The 21089-nt window shown below is 62.9% G+C and overlaps 2 protein-coding genes across 2 annotated transcripts; one reads left to right on the plus strand and one right to left on the minus strand.

Moving 5' to 3' along the window:
* Positions 1-228: 228 nt before the first annotated feature.
* FCSK (fucose kinase) lies at positions 229-7843 on the minus strand. Its single transcript, XM_086758297.1, has 23 exons — positions 7774-7843; positions 7530-7687; positions 7336-7386; positions 7105-7230; positions 6887-6959; positions 6502-6599; positions 6279-6359; positions 6070-6189; positions 5736-5877; positions 5366-5493; positions 5162-5263; positions 4525-4695; positions 4384-4451; positions 3914-4284; positions 3470-3680; positions 3210-3376; positions 2898-3125; positions 2612-2755; positions 2360-2479; positions 2099-2286; positions 1820-1919; positions 1045-1268; positions 229-860 (listed from the first exon to the last, which is right to left on the minus strand). The coding sequence occupies exons 1-23, from the start codon at positions 7841-7843 to the stop codon at positions 744-746; spliced, it is 3258 nt and encodes a 1085-aa protein (XP_086614423.1). The 3' UTR covers positions 229-743.
* A 5912-nt stretch (positions 7844-13755) lies between these two features.
* Positions 13756-16557, plus strand: ST3GAL2 (ST3 beta-galactoside alpha-2,3-sialyltransferase 2). Its single transcript, XM_086758270.1, has 7 exons — positions 13756-13796; positions 13877-14302; positions 14420-14613; positions 14844-15023; positions 15189-15234; positions 15409-15528; positions 15824-16557. Exons 2-7 carry the CDS (start codon positions 13970-13972, stop codon positions 15995-15997), a joined length of 1047 nt encoding a protein of 348 aa, XP_086614396.1. The 5' UTR covers positions 13756-13796; positions 13877-13969; the 3' UTR covers positions 15998-16557.
* The last annotated feature ends 4532 nt before the right edge of the window (positions 16558-21089 follow it).

Here is a 21089-nt window from a genome sequence, read left to right on the forward strand (position 1 = left end):
GGCTTTGGCACAGCGTGAGTACAGACCCCCCCCGAGATATCACCAGGTGCCAGCCCGCTGTCTCCTGCTGTCCCCTGGCACCCAGGGCTGTGGGGGTGATGAGCAGCCCCTGCGTGCAGGTCCTGCCCTACCCATCCCTGGAAGGGCTTTGCCCTTGCACTGCCTGGCCCTTGCTATCCCACGGGGAGGGAAAAGCCCTGATAGGGACAGAGGGGCGTAAACACAAACTGGGACAAGTCTTTTTTTATTCAAAGACACTGCAGGGATTAGTAACTCACTGCAGAAATGGTCTCTCAGCACAGGACAGGGACTTGATTCCACATCCAGGTGCATCCTTGGTGCAGGAGTGTTCCATGGTGAATGGGCAGCGCAGGCCCCTGCTGCTGCAAGAGCAGGAAGGCTCCGGCTAACAGGCAGCATCACAAATGCTATTCTTTCCCCTTTGGAGAACAATGAAAGCCAGGGTGAAACCCCAAAATCAGCCTGGAGGCTCTAGCAGACTGTCCTTCCAGCAAGGCCACCCTCTGGGGACAGTTTTGCCTGCCCACCTTGTCACAGCTTCTCCAGCCTCTGTGACTTGTGGGGCAAGTAGCAGCACAAAAAAGGCCACATCAAGCCCTAAGGCACCTCCTAGAGTCAACTGAAGGAGCTGCCTCTAAAGCAGCGGGGATTTCTCAGCTTTGGAAGGCATCTGGCTGCTCCCTCCCCTGCCCTGCATATCTGCCAGGAACAGGTCAGGGCCTTCACAGAGCCATGTCCTCTCCAGGGTGAGCACCATCCTTTGGATCGCATCCCACTACCTCTACAGAGAAACCGCCCGTGTCCACTTCGATGCTGTGGATGCTGAAGTTGCCCAGTCCCTAGAGAGAAGAGAAAAACAAACAAACAAAAACCACCACAAAAAGTTATGGGTTGGGGCAGGAGAACAACAAGCAATCTCATCCCACTCATGGTGGGGTGGGATGCTCCTAGTGCTTGTGCTATATAAAGCAAGCTTCTGCAGGCCGCCTGCGACTGCAAACGGCCTGGGAGCTCACATCTCACCTCGGTTTTTGCCAGAACTTGGTGCAAAGCCTCTTTCTGCCGAGGGGCTTTGGTTAAGACGTAAAGGAAGCCGCCGCCGCCAGCCCCAGCCAAGCACTGCCCGTAGACGTAGGGCTGGAGAGCATCCATCATGCGCCCAACGGCCAGGGGCTCACACCCAGGGGCCATGCATTTCTTCTGCTGCCAGTAGCGGTCCAGACACTTCCCGAGGAGCGGCAAGTTACCTGCAGGAGAGAGGGTATTTCAAACTATTTCCCTTTATTTCTTGCCCATGGAGCCGAAACCTGAGCCTCTACTGCTCAGCCCAAGCTAAATTCTGCTTTCTCATCTCCCCAGTTCCTCCCAGCTCTGCCTGCCGCGCAAGCAAACCCAGCCCTGTCACACTGCCGTTTATTTTTAATCCTCCACAGGGGGAGAATTTGCTTGCTTTAATGCTCCAGCTTCCCCTCCGCAGCATCCCAGCAGCCAAAGGCCAAATGAATCCACCACACAGGCTAGGGCACAGCCCCCAGCCCCATCACAGATGGCTCGTGGAAAATCAACCAGACTCAGAGTGTCTAACCCTTCCCCTTCCTCAAAATCTTCGTTCAAGCCTGAATTTTGGGGCATTGCCTGTAATGCGCTGGTTTTCAGGCATTGCCAGCAATATGCCAGGCCTGGGGGGGTGAATTTGAGGCTTCTGCAGCTGCAAGAGCCTGCAGCCCCGCAGCCTTTGCCCCCCAGGGCCACACAGACTCTCCCCCAGGGAAGTCTGTGTTTCTTCAGGGGCTCACACCTTGCCTCAAGGCCTGGGCACACTCCTCGGCGTTGCTCACCAGCGCGTCGGCATTTTGCACGGCGGAGGGCAGCCTGGCGTACCAGTTCCTCACCACGTCCTGCAAGAGGCCAGAACGTCCCTGTCACCATCCTCCCGGCTCCAGCAGCACCCACAGCCTTCGGTGCCAGCTCCCATCCAGGTGGCAAAGCTCTGCACCGAGGAAGAGGATGGGGGCTAAAGGCTGTGGGGGGAAGCAGAGGCCGGAGCCTGCGGCACTCGGGGGCGCCCAGGCGTTACCTGGAGCAGGTTGCGGGCCAGGCGCGTCTTCCCCGTGTACGCCAGCAGCAAGTGATCGTTGAGGCTCTGGGTAAAACCCTCAGGCACCGGGATCTTCTCCACCTCCACCCTGAGCGGCAGCTGTGCCTTCGACCTCCCGATTTTGATGCCGGGCACCAGGCCGCCCACCTGGTCCTGCCAACCCCCGCCTGCAGGGCAGAGGGTCCTCAGCCACCACCGGGCTCCCCACCCCGTGGGCCAGCTGCTCCCCCCAGCCAGTACCTGTGGTGAGCCGCTGCTCCAGATGCAGGACGCCGTGGATGAGGGACTCGGTGCTGGCAGCCTTCCCGGCCGCCCGGTACAGCGATGCCATCACTGCTCCCGCCAGGATGCTGCTGGTGCCTGCAGGGAGCGCGAGATGGGGGGGCAAGTGAGGGGTGCTGCCCATTCCACCCCATCCCATCCAGTGCTGGCAGCAGGAAGGACTCTCCAGCACCAGTGAGGGACTCCCCAGCCCTTTCCCTGCAGACTTACCGAGGCCAGAGCCGTGGGGCAGCTTGGACCACGTGTGCACCTCAAAGCCGCCCCCAAAGCTCTCCATCAGCTGGGCCCGGAGGGGTTTCTGCGAGGGGAACTGCACGACCTGGGTGCAGATGAAGGCAGCTTTGAGCAAGGCTCCTGAAAAGAAAAAGAGAAAGCAAAGTTGATGTCTGTGCTACCCGCTCCCTCATCCCATCGTTCCCAAAGAGGGCCACCCTGGCACCACGGGGTCAGGACACTGCGGGTACGGAGCCAGGCCGTGCGGCTGGTGACACCTCACCCGGTGCGTGCGGCTGGCAGTAATCCTGCAGGTGCTCCAGCTCCCGGCACACCAGCTCCGCCACCGCCTCGCTCCGTGGCGTCCCGCCGAGGCTGATGAGGCGCAGCTCTGGCTCACCGATGCGCCGCACCCGGGCACCGATGGGCCGGCATCCATCCACCAGCACCGCCACGTCCACCACGGCCCCCCCGTGCTCGTATGTGATGGGGGGGGTGTCGCTCCAACCGCCTGCCGAGACTCACCATCAGCTCCCCACAGCACCGCGACAACAGGGTGAGACACGGATCATCTGTCCGGGGGGGATGCACTCACCGGAGAGGTCCAGGCGAGCCGGACACACCACCTGCACCCAGTGCCCCAAGGGTGGCAGCTCTGCCTGCCCCACGGTGACAAACTGGCACGAGGACATCACCGCCTGCCAGACGAGGATCTGCTCGGCCCCCTCGTAATGCCGAGCCGCTCTCACCAGCAGAGCCGGCCTGGGAAAGGAGAGATGCTGAGCCTGCCGCCGCAGCTCCCCGCGTGCCGATGCCCGGGACCGGGTAGCTGCCGCTCTCCAGCCCCAGCCTCACCTGCTCATCCACTTCTGCCGCTCGGCAGCCAGCTCCCGCACACCGCCAGCGATGTCCCCGCTCTCCAGGAGCCTGAAAGCCGAGGCCCACTCCCTGTTGGCAGCGGGCCCGCTCCGCAAGCCCCCTTCCCCTCGAGCCATGCAGCCCAGGACCTCGGCGATGCAGGCGAGCGCCCGTGCCGCAATGCCAGCATCGCTGGCCGTGGAGGCAACTAGAAAATAGAAGGATGTCGCAAAGCTGCAGCCAGGCTGTGGGTTGCCTCAAATGAGCCCACTTCTGTGACAAGCTGGCTCCAGGGCAGAGGGACTTGCTTGGCTTGTGCCCACCCTGCCTTGTCGGACGCCCTGGGGGTGCAGCCCCAGAGGTTCTTGCTGTGGGGGGGTCACTGGAAGGAGTGGGGAGCACCAAACAGCCCCCATACACAGAGATGAGAGTCCAGCTCACCCTCGTCCAGCGTGCCCAGCATGGCCTCGTGATAGCCCTCGTGGACGGCGCTGCGGGCAAGGGGCAGGAGGCTGCTGTCCCGGCGCCCCAGCAGCACCCGCCGCACTTTGCGCTGGCCCTGCAGGAAGAAGAGGGCCCGGCGGGCGTCCAGCTCGGCCGCCTTGTCCAGGCAGGGCAGCAGCTCCTGCCAGGACATGCGCCAGGCCGCCCGCCAGCGCGCCAGCCGCTCGCTGGCCACCGCCGCCGGGGCCAGCAGCCACAGCACGTCCTCCAGCCCCAGCGCCTCGCAGGCGTGCAGCACTGGGAAGAGTCGGGCGCTGAGCAGGCAGCGGCTCCTCCGCGGTGTCTCGGCGTCCCACAGGTCCCCTTCCCTGATGGAAGAGGGGCCCATCAGCGCAGCCCTGGGGCTCGAGGACACCTTCCAGGAGGGGAGCCAAGCCTCCTGTCCCAGCCCAGCACGTGGCACTTACTGTATGCCTGTCCGATGGAAAAACTCAGCCCAGGGCACGTTCAGGTAGGTGGCCTCGTCGGCAGGGCTCTGCAGGGGGACAGAGGGGACGGTTATGCCCCAGCTTCGCAGGGAGCCTCACGCCACCTCGCTGCCCCCATACCTGCCAGTCGTCGAGGCGGCCGGTGAGAGTGAAGACGCGGCAGGGCAGGTCACGCAGCCTGACGTGGTGGCCCTGCAGGACAACGTCCTGCAGGGGACAGCTCTGCAGGGCTGGCGAGGAGCCTGTGGCGAGGCCTGAGAGGAGGCAGCCAGGACCAATCTCCAGGGGACCCTGCGGAAGAGGCAGTGGGGCCCTGAGTGGGACAGCTGGGCCCAGAGCACCCCCAAACCACAGCCAGATCCTGAACTCCAAAGGGGACAATGATCCCGGGAGACAAGCTGGGCCCAGCAGGAGCCAGATGCCAGAGGGACACACTGTGTTTTGTCACAGGGCTGCAGGGACACTGACTGCAGAAATTCAGGCCAGGCGACAGCCTCCAGGGCTCACAGCCACGAGAGAGGCCCTAGGGAGCTGCCCTGGTCCCCAGGGAGGGACAGCCCAGCAGTGCCAGCCTCCTCCCCTTGCCTGGGGAGGGTGACAGACACCAGGGTCCCTAGCACCAACCCAAAGGCAGCCCTGAAGAGGAAAAGCACCCCAAATGTCACAGCCGTGGGTCCCCCATCCCAGCCAGAGCCACCTCACCCTGCTGCCCATTCAGCGCACTGAGAACTCGGGGTGACCCCCACCCCAGCCGTACCTGGAGGTGACAGTGCTGGATGACACTGCCGGCCGCCAGCCGCACGGCTCCTTCCAGCAGGCAGTTGGTGACCGAAGAGCCGTCCTCCAGGAGAGAGGGCTGCTGCAGAGGGCACAGAGGCATGTGGGACCAGGGTCTGGCCACACAGCCCGGAGCAACCCCCAAAAAATGTGCGAGAGCAAGGCTGGGGACGGAAGGACATACGTCCACGTGGGAATGAGCCGTTTTGCAGAAGCGGAGGTGGCTGGCAGAGCCGGGCAGGAGCGTCAGGCTGCGGATGTGGTCGCTCGCAGAGGTGGTCATGTAGTCATAGGACGCGTCGGGGATGCAGGCTGCAGGGGGACAGGAGAGCTGTCACCGAGGGCAAACATGGGTGTGTCTGACACCCATGCGAGCCAAGGGCGGCCAGGCTGAATAACCCCAGCCAAAGGGGTGGGGAGAGAAGACCTGGGCACCCACAGTAACTGGGAGAAACAGCCGGGTGCCAGGCCCCGACCACCCCACTTCTCCCCATGCAGGGGAAGGGTGCTCAGGGACGGGTCGTGTCACCTGTGCCTGCTGCAGCATCACTCACCCATACTGAGAGGGAAGGCATGGAGAGCTGTCCACAGCACAGAACGGGCGCTCCTCACGCTGGTGTCACCACCACCTTTCACAAACTCCTCCTCCGTCATCCCCTCTGCCATGCACAGCACGATGTCGAAGAAGAGGGAGAGCTGGGGAGAGAAGGGACCTGTTGAGGGTGGCCAGGCTGGCCGGTACAGCCACCCTGACCCCCACCCTGCTCCCAGGGTGCTTGTCTTCTGCAACCTCTGCTGCCCCAGTCTGGCAGCAGAGGAGCAAACAGGCCCTACAGCAGTGACACCTGTGGGGTGAGGGGGTCCCGTGCCCCTCAGAGGGGCTCTCACCTGGATGGGTGGTGCCCCTGAGTCCAGCCCCATGTAGGTGCAGGCGTCCAGAGGAGGGATGACGTGGGTAGCCAGCAGCTGCTCAGCAGCATCAGAGGAGAAGAAAACCACCCCACAGACCTGCCAGGGCACAGCGGGGCTGAGGCCACGGCCACGGCAACATGAGGGACAGAGCTGGCAGGACCACAGATGCCCGAGTCGTGCCGTACCAGCGGGACGGTGCCATCAGGCCTCGCACACTGCTGGATCTGGGCCTCTGTGCCTTTGTAGATGATGTCGCGCACCAGCCCCTGGGAGCGAGACTGCTCCAATGAGCTCTTCAGGGCGCCCCAAGCCAAGCAGCTGCGGCAGGGCTGAGACCTCAGCACCCAAGGGATTAAAGGGGTGAGGACCCCCTGGGGGACACCCCTTGAAGGGGGAGCTGCTCCTGACCTGCTCATTGGTGAGGTAGACCCCGTGGTTCCTGGCGTAGGCCTGGCTCCCAGGCACCGCGATCACTCTGATGCCCTGGAAGCCATCCCAGTCGATCCCTGGGGAGAGAAACAGAGACTAGTGCTCGCTGGGGCAGTGAACATACCCGCACTGGGCACAACTGCCTGAAAACTGGGCCCATGGCAGAGGCAGTGCCAGCAGCGTCCAGCCTTGGCCACCTCGCTGCCGGACAACGGATGCTCCCAACTGCACAAGGGTCAGCAATGCCCGAGCATCCACACCCTCATGGGGGCACAGCACGGGCTGAACCGGCTGCACCACCGCAAGCTCCGAGCCCTGTCCCAAGCCGAAGCGGCAACCGGAGGCAAGGCTGGCACCCACTCACCTGGTGCGGAGGGCACGGTGAGGAGCATGTCGGTGCTGCAGACCCACACGCCAGGCGGAGAGCCCACACAGAGCTGCAGAGAGAAGGGCCCCGTGCCCAGGGACGGCACGGAAGGGGCCTGGCCCTCGCAGGGCACCCAGCACCCTTCCCGCTCCGCTGAAGGCACCTCGAAGGCGCTCGGCACGAGCCCAGGGCCCCATCCCACAGGCCACACGGACCTGGTGCGTCATGGTTGCCAGCAGGCTGTCCAGGTTGCAGACCAGAGCTTCAGCCGGGGCACCGGCCTCCTCCACGGGCAGGCAGGTGAAGGCCCGGCCGCAGTCATCGAAGGAGAAGTCGCGGCCCTGGTGGGACGGGGAGCACAGGGTGGGTCACGGGGAGGGAGAAGGTGCGAGGTGGCTTGGTGGTGGGGCTTGGGGGGGGTCCCCAGGCTGCAGGTCAGCTCTCACCGTGTGCAGAATGAGGATCCGGGCTTCCCTCAGGACGTCGGCGGTCACCACCTGGGAGGGCAGAGCAGGTGACGCTCAGGGGGGACGGGACAGCGACCCACCCCCCCCCGCCGCCCCTCACCCCGTCTCAGGCCCACCCGAAGCTGCCACCTCGCTCACCCCACCCAGTCCGCAGCCAGGGCAGGGCCCCTCACCGTGCAGCCCGCCCGGGCGCTGAGGTGCTCGGCCGCCACCAGCAAAGCGTTGAGCGTGGCCCCGCCGCTGCCCAGCCGGGCCCAGGGGTCCTCCACGGCCAGGAGCAGCGGCGGGGGGCGCGGGCCCAGGCCGCCCCTCAGCCGCCGGGCCTCCAGCTCTGCCAAGCGAGAGGCCGCGGGCGCTGAGGGCTGGCACCCCCCGCCCCGCCGCGGGGAGAGGGCGAGCGCCAGCCCCACCGCTTGCCTCGCTGGAAGGCGGCGACGCAGCCGCCGCGCTGACAGGTGAGGAGGAGGACGCTCCACTCTGCCGCCATCGCTTCCCCACGCTCCTGCCCGGCCCCCACCGTGGCGGGCGCGCTGCCTGCTGGGAGATGTAGTCCAGTCCCCGCCCCCGCTGCGGGCGGCTCCTCAGCAAGTGACTGCATCTCCCAGCGTGCACTGCGCGGCCTACTTAAAGACACAGCGCGCCCCTACCCCGGAGCTGTTCCCCCGCAGCCCCCCCCCTTCCCCGGGGAGGGGCTTGCAAAGGGGGAAGGGGAGTTTTGACGTTTTTTTCTGCCCCAAAACGGGTCCCGCCGGCGGCGCGCACCCCCAAGTGCTTTAAGTCATCCCTGTCACGAGCCCGCCCGGCCTCAGCAGCAGGGGCTCTGCAGCGGGGCGGGGGGATGCCCGGGTGCGGAGGGTGGGCACCGGGAGGGGGTGGCTGCCGATGCGCCGCTGTGAGTGCCGGGGTGGGCACCGGGGGTGGGCAGCGGGGGATGCGGACGTCCCGGGGTGGGTACGGGGGATGCCAGCGGGCCGGGTGGGCTCGGCACCGCCCCCGCTCGCCTCCTACAAGTCCCACAAGCCCCGCCGGGTGGCCCAGGACTACATCTCCCAGGCTGCCGGGCCCGCCCCCCACCCCCCACCCCCCCCCGCACGGCGCGGAGGGCGCGGCGCGGGGGGCGGTGGCGGCGGCGGCGGCGGGGCCCGGGTACGGCCGGCGGAGGGGCCATGCCGGAGCCGAGCCAGGTACCGCGGCGGGGGGGGAGAGCGGGCCCGGGGGCGGCAGGGGGGGCGCGATCGCGGGCTGCGGCAGGGGGGGAGGCTGGCCGGGGACTGGCCCCGGTGCGGGGCGCTGGCCTCGGGGAGCATCCACCCGCGATGCGCCGGATTCAGCCCCGGGATGCTGGCCCCCGCGGAGGATGCGCTGGCCCCCGGTGCTGGCCCCCGGGGAGGGTGCGCTGGCCGCAGCCCTGGTTGGATGCCGGCCCCCGGGGAGGACGCTTGCCCCTGGCCGGGGCGTCGGGGCTGGGGCTGCTCCCCGCACCCCTCTCCGGCCACGTCCCCCCCGAGGTGATGCCGTGGGGCTCCAGACCCCCGGTGGGGGGGGGGGGGGATGCAGAGCTGGAGTGGCCGCAGAGGGGACCCGGCTGCGTGTGCCCCCGGTCCCCACCAGTGTCCCCGGCGTGACACATGGCTGCGTGTCACACGACGCCCCTCGCCCGGGCAGCGGCAGCCGGGATTTCACAAAGAGCCTCCGCGGGGGTCGGGGTAGGAAACGGTGTCACCGAGCAGGGAACGGCCCTCGCCTGCGCCCGGGCCTGCGGCGTGCCAGCGCGGGCCTTGGCGCGGGGTCCGACTGCCGTCCGACCCGACGGGGCGTAACGCCTGCCCCGCTGTTGTGACGGCTGCACCCCGCTCCGGTGCCAGATCCCAGCTTTTGGGGTCTGGGGTCCCCGTGCGTGCCAGGGGCTGGGGTGCTGCCGGTGGCGGGGGAAGGCGAGGTTTTGCCTAGGCTCCGTCCGCAGAGCCAGAGCATTTATTGCGAAACTCCCAAATATTTCCCCGGAGCGAGGGCTCCCAATCCCAGCAGGGCAATTTTTGGGAGGGGAGGACGGTGCCCCGGCAGCGGGTGAGCTCAGACTGGAGGAAGGGCTGCGTCCCCTCCTGCTGTGAACAAGCCAAAAAAACATGGCTAGGTGAAACCAAATAGCACCAAACCCCCCCAAAACTTGCTGGGCTTCGCTCTGGGAAGATGGGTGGGCCGCAAGCCGGCGGAGACGGTTTTGTGCCCCCCGATCGGGAGTTCCCCCATTTCTAGCACCACCCTGCGCGGCAGCGCCGGCCACATCCGGGCCAGGGCGGTGAGCGGGAGCCGAGGAAGTTGCTCAGCGCTTTCGGTTTGGTTTTCCTTTTCTCTTCCCCTTTTATCAGAGCCAGATGTTGCGTCCGAAGCGGCGAAGCCCGGGGCGGGGTGGCTGCCTTGGCCACCGTCCCAAGCCCTCACCGTGCGCGTGTCTGTCCGTCTGTCCCCAGCTGGCAAGCGCGTATCGAGCTGCCTATCGAGAGCGCTTCCCTTTCCCTCCCCTCCGAGGAGCGGGTGGCGGTTCTCGAGAACAGCGAGACGCACTCCGCTCGCCCGCCCACGCCTCGCCGACGCCGAGGCAGGTGGGGAGAGCCCCGGCCGCCACACGCCGAACCCACTCGGGCTTGAATTTTCACGCCCAAACAAGCTCCGAACTGGCGCTTTCCGGCGAAAGGCTGCGGCGGCACCGGGGGAGCGACGGTTTCCCCCCTCCAGCTCTTGGCACGCCGGATGCCGCCCGGCTTGGCCCGCGCTGAGGACCCGGCAGCTTCGTGGCTCTCGTCTCTTCCCGTCGCATTTAATTCTTGCAAGAGCGCAAACTGCTAATTGCTCTCTGGTGGCCCGGCCGGCTTTGGCGCTTCCCAGCGAATGGTGATTTACGGGAGCCCGCCGGCTCCCCGAGGGCTTGGCACGCGGCCGCAGAGGCTGCCGGATCTCTGGGTCCCGCGTCGCTCTTTGCCGTCGGCATCTCCTGAAAGCTTTTTCGGAGACCGCGAGGGATTTGAGCCCTGGCTCTGTAGTGAAGGTCCCAAAGATCCCCTCAAAACCACACATGGATTAATATATATCATGTATTTCTCTATATATACACGTGCATGTGTGATATAAGAATTTTTATTATTATTATTTTTTTACCAGATAACAGTTCAGTGCTGGGGCTCTAAAACAGGATCCCCTGCAGCAGTCGCTCTCGGGAAACCAGAACAAGCGGCAGTCGCTTCGGTCCGGGTGCCGGCCGCGTCCCCGGCAAGGGACTTGTGATCGGCAGCAGTAACGGGGTTAATTAACGAAACGCAAACGCTCCCCCTTCTCCCTGAGCGAGGGAGCGGAGCCCCAGCTAGTGGAGAGGAGAGTTGAGTTCCCTGGCCGGCGAAGCTGCTCTGGTTTTATGTTTAATGGGATCCCCGGCAGTAACTGGGCCGCGCTGGGATCAGTGGCCGGCAGCGCCTTTCGTAACCTCCCTGCCATGATCGGATCTCGCAGCTGCAATTTTCCTAACGAGTTCAGTGGCCTCTCGGCGCCGCCCGCAAGCGGAGCAAACCCCGGGCGGTTTTACCGGCCCGCCCCACAGCGTACACTGAGCTTGCCGTTCTCTGCTCAGGCTGTGTCCTGGGGGAGAGAAAGCAGGGGGGTGGATTTGGGTCGCAGCACCCATCAACCAGCTTTTGGGTTTCCACCGCCGCCCGTCCTGGGTGCGGCCGGACCCCAGGGAAGGGGACGGCGAGGCGGGAGGGGGTCTCACGCCCCTGCTCTCTTTCCCACGGCCAGCGGCGTGGGAAACCGTCCTGCGCTTTTCCCCCCCCGGTGAGGCGTCGAGCGTGACCCTGACGGTAAAATCTGCCGTGGCGGTGGGGAGGCTTGGGGGGTGCCGGTGACGGAGGGTGAGTGCGGGGCCAGCCCCCCCGCCTGCTCGCTGGCCCCGCGCTTCGTGTGTCCTTGGACGCATTGACGCCTCCGCAGCGCGGGAGCTGGGGGGGGGGGGTCCCCTTTTCCCGTGGGGTCCCTGCTGTGCCGCGGTTGAGCCGAGGGGCTTGGGGTGCTGCTGGGTGGGAGCGTCCCTTTTGGAGCTTTCCCACTACTGGGACCCCTCCCGAGCGCCCCCCCCAAATCCCATAGGAAACAGCCTTGGCTGGCCCCGTCCCAGCTCCGCGACGGGGATTTGGCCTCCCGAGCGCTTTCCTGGCCCCTGTCCCAGGGCTGGGCCTGGAATAACCCCTCCAAGATGCCAGCCACGGGGACACGCTGGAATCAGCCGGGGGTACGAGGCGGGTTCGAAGCGGGGGAAACCCGTTAGCCTGGCCCCGTTAGCGGGCTGAGCTGGCTGATTATGATTAATTAAAAGGATGAAGGACATTACAGGTCCTCGCTGCCGTCAGGGCACAGCGACGGCATAACCCACGAAATTGGCTCACGCGAGCTGACAGCAGAGGCGGGTGGGCTGGGGGGGCGCAAGCTTGGGCAGCCGCTTGGGCCATGGAAAAAAAAAGCCAATTTCAGCGGTTTTATGAATTTTTTTTTCGGTAGTAATCCTGCTCGCTGAAGCCAGCCTGAAACAAGGCTGCAGGATGGGGCCGCCCAAAACGCGCTCCGGATGCCAGCGGGGCTGGGAAGCGGCAGGCGGGAAGCGAGCTGAGCTGGGGAGCCGGAAAGGGATTTTTTTTTTTTTTTTTTTCCCCCCTTTCACCGGGAACTAAAATACTGCAGGCACGTGATAGCGGATTTCCTTCAGCCTTTAACAAGCCCCGTGGGATGCAGAGCGTGGGATGGAGAGCGGCAGGAGCAGGGGAAGGAAGGGGGATCGGCCCATCCTGCTCGGCCACGTCGCTGCGAAAAAGAGCCCCAAAAATCACCTTTTTACCTCCAAAAACCTTCCAGCGTTGGGCATCTGGCGGGGGGGTGGTGGTGGGGGGATATTTTATAGCTTTTTGCTGGCTTTATCTCAACCTCCCCTGGATGCAAACCCTCCCTTTCACAACCGCCCCCGCTTTTTCCGCCCGCAGCGACCCAAGGAGCTCGGCGCGGTCACTCGCTGGCCGTGCGTGGGCTGCGTAGGCGCGTTAAACGCCCCCCCCCGCCGCCCCAAGCCGGGAAAAAAGACTGGGACAACGATCGCGCCTGGGACGTGCACCCGTTTTCTGGCTGCCGGTCGCTGCCTGGACAAATATTTGCCAGTGGGTTAATGGTTTGGGCAGGGGCCATCCCTGCCTGGCAGCACGATGGGCTGGGGCGGGGAGTTTTTTGGTCTGTGCTCAGGTCTGCCCCCATCCCGGCAAGGAGCTTTTTTGGGGGGGGCTCGGCAGCCTCCATCCCCGGTAAGAAAGCTGGCATCTTCCGGAGGATGTTTGGGTTTTTTTTTTTTTTTTTTAATTGGGGCCAGGGCTGAGCTGCGGGGGGGTCCTGTCCCAGCATCCCCCTCCCCAAAAAGTGGGAGGGTGTCACATCTCCATCCCCCCAGCCTGATAGATCCTGCCCCAGCTCAGCAGCTGTGTGAAAAGAGGATTTTTAGCCTTTTTTTTTTTTTTTTCCCCCCAGCTGAGGAGGTGGGGAGGTCTGCTTTTGCCCCCCCCAGCTTGAGGGGCTCAGCTGCTCCTCCCGTCCCTCCCCGGGCGTGGGCGCAGGCGCCAGCACCTCTGCCCCAGCTATTTTTACCCGCCTGGATCACGAGTGAGCGGGTGACCTTCCCCGAGGGACGCAGCCACACAGGATGGGGGGACAGCCGCCGGCATCGCCGCCCAGGGCACCCGTGGGCTGCGAAAGCGGCTGTTTCCCAGCTGCCTCCACAGTGGCCCGTAAAGCGGGTTTTGGAGGGGCCGCTGGCGGTTTGGTGGAGGAGGAGGATTGAGCCTGCAGGAAGGAGCCGCTGGTTGGGCTCCGGAGGCGAGTTCATGGCTGAGCCTTTGTCTGGCAGCGATGGGGAGGGCACAGCCTGGGAGCTCCCGCGGCGCTGCCGGCATCCCGGCTCTCCCCGCATCCACTTTGGGGACTGCTCATCCCCCCCACAGCTCCGTGCTGGGATGGGCTGGGTGGCAAATTTTGCAAAGCTTGGTGGGGAACAGAGTCCTCAGCCCCTCGTCCCGCTCCGTGCAGCCCCCCGGCTCTGCTGTCCCCTAACCTGCCGTCCCCTCCTTCCCGCTGCAGGCCAGTATCCTCACGGCCGCGGCCCCGGGCCGGTGGCCGAGGGCAGCGTGCCAGCGGGTCAGCTAAAGCCCGCAGACGATGAGCGCTGTTATGGCCGAGAGCCAGCCGGGGCCAGGACCTGGAAGAGCCACCGAGGTGCGGTGCCGTGGATGAGGCCGGTGTGCCGAGCTGTGCCGGACCCCCACGGCTGGACCACGCGGATGCTCTCTGCCCGGCACGCGGAGCCGCCGGGGGCCCTCGCCACGGCCGGACCACGCGGATGGAAAGCTGCAACCCGGCAGGTAGGAGCCCGGCGTGGCGGCTGGTGGGTGGGCTGTGATCCCCCCGCCGCCGCGGTGATTTGAAGCTCTTGGACCCACAGGGAGCCTCGCCGGCCGGCTGACACCATCCCACGCCCTATGCCCCAGCCCTATGCCGGAGCGGGCGCCCTCCCCGGCCCAGCCGCCTGCCGACCATGAAGTGCTCGTTGCGCTTCTGCTTCCTCTCGACTGCCTTCCTGCTTGTCTTCGTCATGTCCCTGCTCTTCACCTACTCCCACCACAGCATCGCCTACCTGGACCCCGGCGGGCTGGGCGGCATTCACCGGGTGAAGCTGGTGCCCGGCTACGCGGGGATGCAGCGGCTCAGCAAGGGGGGTCCGTACCCCCGGGGCTGCCCCTGCCGCCGCTGCCCGCCCGAGGAGGCCGGGGCAGCCGACTGGTTTGACGGGCGCTACGACGGCTCCGTCTCGCCGGTGTGGACCAAGGAGAACATGGACCTGCCGCCCGATGTCCAGAGGTGGTGGATGGTGAGCGAGGGGATGGGTCCCCCTGCAGCCTGCTCTGGCATGGGGGGCACTGCTTTCACCTCTGCCGGTGAGGAGGGGGCCACTGGCTGATGCCCCCTGCCCTCCTCCTCCCCGCAGATGCTGCAGCCCCAGTTCAAGTCCCACAACACCCATGAGGTCCTGAGCAAGCTCTTCCAGATCGTGCCGGGCGAGGATCCCTACCGCTCCCGTGACCCACGCCACTGCCGCCGCTGCGCCGTGGTCGGCAACTCGGGCAACCTGCGCGGCTCCGGCTATGGGCCGGAGATCGACGGGCACGACTTCATCATGCGGTGAGGGCAGGGGACTGCTGCCGGAAGCGCTGCCCGCCCGCTCAGGGAGCTGGGATGGGTGGGAGTGGGTCCAGCTCCCCTGGGCTGGCGCTTATCCCAGTGCCCTCAGCATCTGTGGGATGGGAAACTGCTCCTCAGCAGCATTCAGCAGCGCATGGGGGACGCCCGTACCACCTACAAGGGACAGGGTGGCTGGGAGGGGTGTGCCACCTTCCCCGCTCTCTCCCCAGGATGAACCAGGCCCCCACGGTGGGTTTCGAGGGTGACGTGGGCAGTCGGACCACGCACCACTTCATGTACCCCGAGAGTGCCAAGAACCTGCCCGCCAACGTCAGCTTCGTGCTGGTGCCCTTCAAAACCCTGGACCTGCTCTGGATCGCCAGTGCCCTCTCCACCGGCCAGATCAGGTTGTAAGTACCCGGCGGGCACCGGGCAGCTCCCCTGGGAGCGGTGAGGGCCCATTGGTTCCTCCGTCCTGGAGCATCCCCCTATGCCCAGTCCCTCAGCAGCTCAGGCTGGGGTTGGGGGCTGTGGGACCCCCACGATCTCACCTGCCTCTCTGCGTTTTTCCCCAGCACGTACGCGCCCGTGAAGCCGTTTCTGCGGGTGGACAAAGAAAAGGTAAGGAGGGGCTCATTCCTACCTCTGCGATGGGCGTCTGTTTGGCCACAGCCCCGTCACTCCATCTTCTCCTGTGGTCCCCGTGCACATCTTCCTGCTCCTTCCCGGCGTGCCGATGCTGAAGGAAGCGCGGCTGGGGCTCCGGCGCTAATCCCATCCCGTCTGTCCTCCCAGGTGCAGATCTACAACCCCGCCTTCTTCAAGTACATCCACGATCGCTGGACGGAGCACCACGGGCGCTACCCCTCCACCGGCATGCTGGTGCTCTTCTTCGCCCTCCATGTCTGCGACGAGGTGGGTGATGGCTCCTCGGGGTCCCCGTCTGGGCTGCGGGGTCCTGGCCGCCATGGGGTGCGTTCTGGGATCCTCAGCCTTGTAGGGTTAAGAGGGAGGGGGTTTCTTTGGATCCAACCACAGCAGTTTCACTCACTTGGGTTGCCTGACACCACGGTGATGGGCACCCTTGGAGCTGTGCAGAGGGATGTACGCCTTCAGCAGGGTGCGAAACGCCCTCGGCAGCGCGGTGGGTGCTGAGCCAAGAGGGTCTCCAGTCCTGTGGATGGCTCATCCCCGCTCCTCCCCGCTGCAGGTGAACGTCTTCGGGTTCGGCGCCGACAGCCGGGGCAACTGGCACCACTACTGGGAGAACAACCGCTACGCCGGGGAGTTCCGGAAGACGGGGGTGCACGATGCCGACTTCGAGGCGCACATCATCGACATGCTGGCCAAAACCAGCAAGATCGAGGTTTACCGGGGGAACTGAGAGCTGCACCTCCTCTGGCTGCCCTGCGCCGGCCGGGTCCCGCGGGGATGGAGGGCGAGGGTCTCCCCAGTGGCCTCGGGTGATGGATGAGCGCCAGGTGGGCAGCGTGGCCCCGCGCCACCGACGGAGCCGCCAACGGTGATATTTGGTGCCTCCAGCAGCCAATCAGGTTCAGAGCTAAAGGAGACTTTTTGCTTTTTTTTTAATTATTATTATTATATTATGATGACGATGATGAAGAAACCCAGCTGAGAAAGGATTTGTAAACACAATCAGTGACGGACCGGGCGGCGGGGGCGTCCGCCTTGCATCTCTTTACAGTCAAACCAAATGCTGCTCTTTTTAAAACAAGACAGAAAAAAACACAAACAAAAACCAACCAACAAACCAACCCCGAAGCCAGGTGACTTTGGGGAGCACCCAAGGATCGTGCCCAGGCCGAGGGAGATGTGGTGGCTGAGGGCTCGGCTCCTCCCTCCCCGGTGCCGCAGCCTCGCCAGTGGAACCAGCTGCTTCTTTCTTCCTTTATTTTGATATTATTATTAATTTTTTATTACCCACCTGGGGCAGCTGCTGCCGTCACTTCCCTGGGGAAGGCTCCCGGCGTGCAGGCAGGTCCTGGCGTGGTTGCAAGCACGCAGACCCCAGCCGGCAGCCGCGGGAAGCCGACCGACGCCGGGCTGGGGGATGGAGAGGAAGCCCGACTTCGGGGCTGGGCATCCCCTTTCCTCTACCTGAGGATTGAGGAAGGGTAGGATGGATTTTGGGAGTGACCGGGCAAAAGGCAGCTAAGAATTCTCTGGAAGTGGCAGCCCGGTCCCTCTGGCTGGGCCCTGCGAGTGCTTGCGGGATGCTCGAGGGATGCGGGATGCATCAGCGGCTCCAGCCCCGCTGGAGGGGAGGAGATGAGATTTCCCTTCACTTTCGGGCTGGGAAAAACCAGATTAGAGATAGCTTTAGCGGGTGAATGAAGCGTGCTTTTTGCTTTTGCGTTGCTATGAACAGACAGCCCTGGTGAGAAGCTGAAATCCCAAAGTCTTTGCTCCGTTTCTGAGAGCGGGGCTCGGTTCACACCAGTCCGGTGCAGCCGGTGCCCGCGGGGCTCTTCGGGCTGGAGAAGCCGCCCCGGGGCACGGGACGGGGAGGTGCAGGAGGAAACTGCCTCCCCTGAGGTGTAATTAAAACCACTGTCTTTGGGTCAAATCAAGCGGGTGGGGTTTGTTTTTTTTTTTTTTTTTTAGATGCTGGAAAGCTCAAGAAAAAGGCAATCATGGAAAAGCCAATGCATGGCAGCGGTGGGTGCCTGGCGTGATGGCAGAGCCCGTGGTGCGGGGCCGGAGCTTGGCTGGGGAAGCCCTGCCCGCGCCGCTTGGTTGCAATAGTTGTTTGAGGAACAATCACCACAGGGTTTTTTGGACTTGGAGAGGCTTTTTTTACCCTTTTGTATCTGGCTTTTCTGTAGCAGCCTCTTACCTGTTTCTCTGCTTCGGTTTGGTTGTTTTTCAGGGTTTTCTTCTCTTTTCTTTTGAGGTTTCTCTCTGCAATCGTGAAACACGAGGGTTTGGGTCACCTGGAGCAGGCACTGAGAATCCCCTGGTCTGGGGGAACTGATCTTTTTTTTCCCCAGGGCTTAAAACCCCTGAGTTTTGTGGTGGGTTTTGGTAGAAGTGGTGCCGCCATGGCCAGCCCCGAACCCCAGGACGCAGAGGCAAGTTGCAGCGAGCCCTGGTCTCCACCTTCCTGGGTTGTTTTTTTTAGGGGAAGAAAAATAAAAACCACAAAACCACGAGCAACAATGAGTGCCTTGACCATCTCCTGTCGGCTACGCCAAGCTACGCCCGCTCCCGTGCCGGCGGTAGTGGCTTGGCCGATTTGTTTGGCAGTCGTACCCGCTTCCCTCCTTGCATCAGGCTGGATCTTAGCTGGAAGTGCTGCTGGGGGAAGGCAGGGATGCATCCAGGCCACCATGTTGGTGGCTGGAGAGGCCAAATCCAGCGTGATGAGGCTGGACCAGCTCCTGTCCCAGCTGAGCAGGGCCAGGCCAGGCCAGACAATCACGGGGTGAGCGGAGACGCTGGGTACCAAACCCGGGTACCAAACCTGCTGTCAGCACGGTGCCAGCATCCGGCAAAGAGCGCGTTTGCGGCTCCTTGCTGCCCTGACAGTATTTTTTTTTTTGCTAACTTCCTTCCCCTACCCTCTCTTTTCTGTTTTGTTTTTTTTTTGTTTTTTTTTTAATTATTGTTGTTATTATTATTATTTTTTATTTAAGCTGTCCCGCTAGGACTTGCAACCACTTCTGTTTTCTCTGGCAGAGCGGCCGCCGGCCACACGCCCGAGGAGCATGCTGCGCCGATGAGCACCACTGTACTGTACGTACAGGAGATGTAGGCAGAGGCTACGGGCGGGGGGCAGGCAGGGAGGAGGCGCCAGGCTCGCCCACCTGGCAGAGGTGTCTTCACCACGCGGTGCCTGATCGAGCACCCGTCGCCTCCCGCCCCGCCGGGAGACACCCGTGCTCCGACCCAGGGCTAGGAGCAGGCGGGTGGCCGCGCCCATAGCCTCTGTGTACATGGGTACTTCTGCACACAACTGTCTTAAAACAACTTTTTGGGTTTTTTTTTAAAAGTCAATAAAAACCATGCATCAGAACCGCTCTGTGTTTTCCTTCCAGCAGTCCTGCTCGCTGTGCCTTCACCTGCACCCGAAGCGCCGGTGTTGGTGGGGTCAGGAGAGAAGGGAAAGGGAGCGGGAGGGTTTGTGGGGTCAGGGAAGATCCTCTCCTCTCCATTTGGGATACAGCTAGGCAGCCCAGATCCTCGCCTGTGTCTCATACAGGATGGCCCTTCTGATCCTCCCTGGACCCTAAAAAGAAGGCTCCGGTCCCACACTTTGCCTGGGGTGACCCAGCAGGGCCAGGGCTTGCTCCAGGTCCCAGCCTCCACTGCCCAAAGGCTGGACACTGCAACAGGCCCAGCATCCCCGCAGGATGCATCCAGATGAGCATCTGGAGCACCTCTCCTATGAGGACAGGCTGAGAGAGTTGGGGCTGTTCAGCCTGGAGAAGAGGAGGCTCCGGGGAGACCTGATAGCGGCTCTCCAGTACCTCAAGGGGGCCTACAGGAAAGATGGGGAGAGGCTGTTCAGCAGGGCCTGTTGCGATAGGACGAGGGGTAATGGTTTTAAAATAGAGTGAGGTAGATTTAGACTGGATGTTAGGAAAATTTTTTTTACAATGCGAGTTATAGAACACTGGCCCAGGTTGTCCAGAGATGTGGTGGAGGCCCCATCCCTGGAAACATTCAAGGCCAGGCTGGACGAGGCTCTGAGCAACCTGATCTGGTTGGGGATGTCCCTGCTCCTTGCAGGGGGGTTGGACTGGATGGGCTTTAAAGGTCCCTTCCAACCCAAACCATTCTATGATTCTATGATTCTGTGAGCGGGGGTTGGATCCTGAAAGACACACACAGCTCTTGTGTAACAAATTGCCAAATTCGGGAGTAGTTAAAATGCCTCTTTATTAATATACAAACCTAGCAACATTTAGGCCAACCAAAATATTAAATGAAATGAAGCATGATATAAATACAGCATACATAACAACATGGCCTCAGTGGAGAGCAGCAAACTCACCCTGACTTGTGCGCTTGGGAACAACTGTCCGCGTCCTCCACCACGGGGTCTGGCCATCAGAACAGCCCCGTCTCTCCTAAACCCCTCTGAATCCAAAATCGGCAGAGGTGAGACCACCGTTCCCCTCAGAGGCAGACCACCCAGTGCGAGGTTTTACAGTTTCACATTTCTACAACCCCAGATCTCAATGGGGATTTAAAAGCATCCCCGAGCTGCTAGGGATGATCTGTTGGGGTCTGCTTGCCGAGACCCCGCGAGGGGAGAGGGAGATGGCTGTAGTGGACAGGGAATCACGCTGCTGAAGTTGCTCCTTGCTCTGTCCCACCTCAGCTACATCCATTGCACAACATTCACGAGCATAAGGCACTAGAAAAATGTTTTCACAGGTTCAAACTTCGGTTGTTCTTAAAATTTCGGCATCAGGACATTTCAGAAGTCCGCCCAGCCCTTTAAAATCTCGTTTTGGGAGACTGATAAAAGCACGAAGGGGCTTTGGACACCTAAACTGGTACACCTGAGAGCCAGAAGCAATGGTGGAGAAGGGACCTACTGGCGCAGTTCAGAAGATGGCACTCCCCGCTTAGGAGACCTGCACCGGGTACCTGTCCAAGAAGCGGGGAGCCCTTCTCCCACAGAGCTCAGGTCTCCCGCAAAACCGGCAACGGCAGGAGCCGTCACACGTGCACAGCTAGGAACAGAGCAGCAAGTGGCAGAAAGAGAGCACGTTGTCTCACGAAGAGCAGCAAGGAGTTGATCTCGGTCAAAAAGGGTCTTCCCCAACTCCTCCCAAAGACGCAGGAACTATTTCCACCACCCGGCTGCCTGGCAAGCATCCACTGCGCTCACAGCACAGGCGCGCTCCTTTCCCCCAAGCGTGGCTTGGGTCACCTCTGGCAGAAGCACGTGGCGAGCATGGACGCACCCTGCCGCAAGCCTGACCACGAGGCACAGGAGAACCCGTCAACAACTTCAGGGACATCAATCGGCCTCTGGTTATACTAGAAGAAAGGCCTAAGTGAAACCTGTTCAACTACGGGAAAAGCAAGGAAAACTACTTGTAGTGTGGAAGAAACCCCAGCGGTGCCACAGTCAAAGATGACAGCGCAGGACTTTTCTCCACGCACACAAAATGGATCACGCCCTAGTTGGGACGGCTGATGACTCTCGGGGATCCGCTCTGCTTGTAGCGGGTGTCAAGCATCGGTGTGGGAAGATGGGCTGTTACTAGGACTGACAAATCAATAAATATTAATGTGAACACCTTTCTCCGGTGCCTCTTTCATTATAATTTGCCACTCCCCTTCACGGAGATACCTTATTCCGAGCAGGTGACGTCTCTGAACAGAGTAAATCAGCGTAGCGTGTCATACCTGCAAAGCAGCACTCTGTTTTGTGCTGTAACTCAGAAGCCAGCCTGACATCAGGAATTCAGCAGAGCTCTGAGACAGATGGGAGATGA

This window comes from Chlamydotis macqueenii, chromosome 13, assembly GCF_036417535.1.
Source record: "Chlamydotis macqueenii isolate bChlMac1 chromosome 13, bChlMac1.mat, whole genome shotgun sequence".
Classification (NCBI taxonomy): domain Eukaryota; kingdom Metazoa; phylum Chordata; class Aves; order Otidiformes; family Otididae; genus Chlamydotis; species Chlamydotis macqueenii.

Bases quoted from the DNA above. Each gene is read 5' to 3' on its own strand.
- FCSK (XM_086758297.1), bottom strand. From the start codon at position 7,843: ATGGCGGCAGAGTGGAGCGTCCTCCTCCTCACCTGTCAGCGCGGCGGC. The intron at 7,231-7,335 runs GTGAGAGCTGAC...CCGTCCCACCAG, and splicing joins GGATCCTCATTCTGCACACG to GGCCGCGACTTCTCCTTCGA. The intron at 2,287-2,359 runs GTACTGGCTGGG...TCTGCCCTGCAG, and splicing joins GGAGCAGCGGCTCACCACAG to GCGGGGGTTGGCAGGACCAG.
- ST3GAL2 (XM_086758270.1), top strand. From the start codon at position 13,970: ATGAAGTGCTCGTTGCGCTTCTGCTTCCTCTCGACTGCCTTCCTGCTT. The intron at 14,303-14,419 runs GTGAGCGAGGGG...TCCTCCCCGCAG, and splicing joins ATGTCCAGAGGTGGTGGATG to ATGCTGCAGCCCCAGTTCAA. The intron at 15,235-15,408 runs GTAAGGAGGGGC...CTGTCCTCCCAG, and splicing joins TGCGGGTGGACAAAGAAAAG to GTGCAGATCTACAACCCCGC.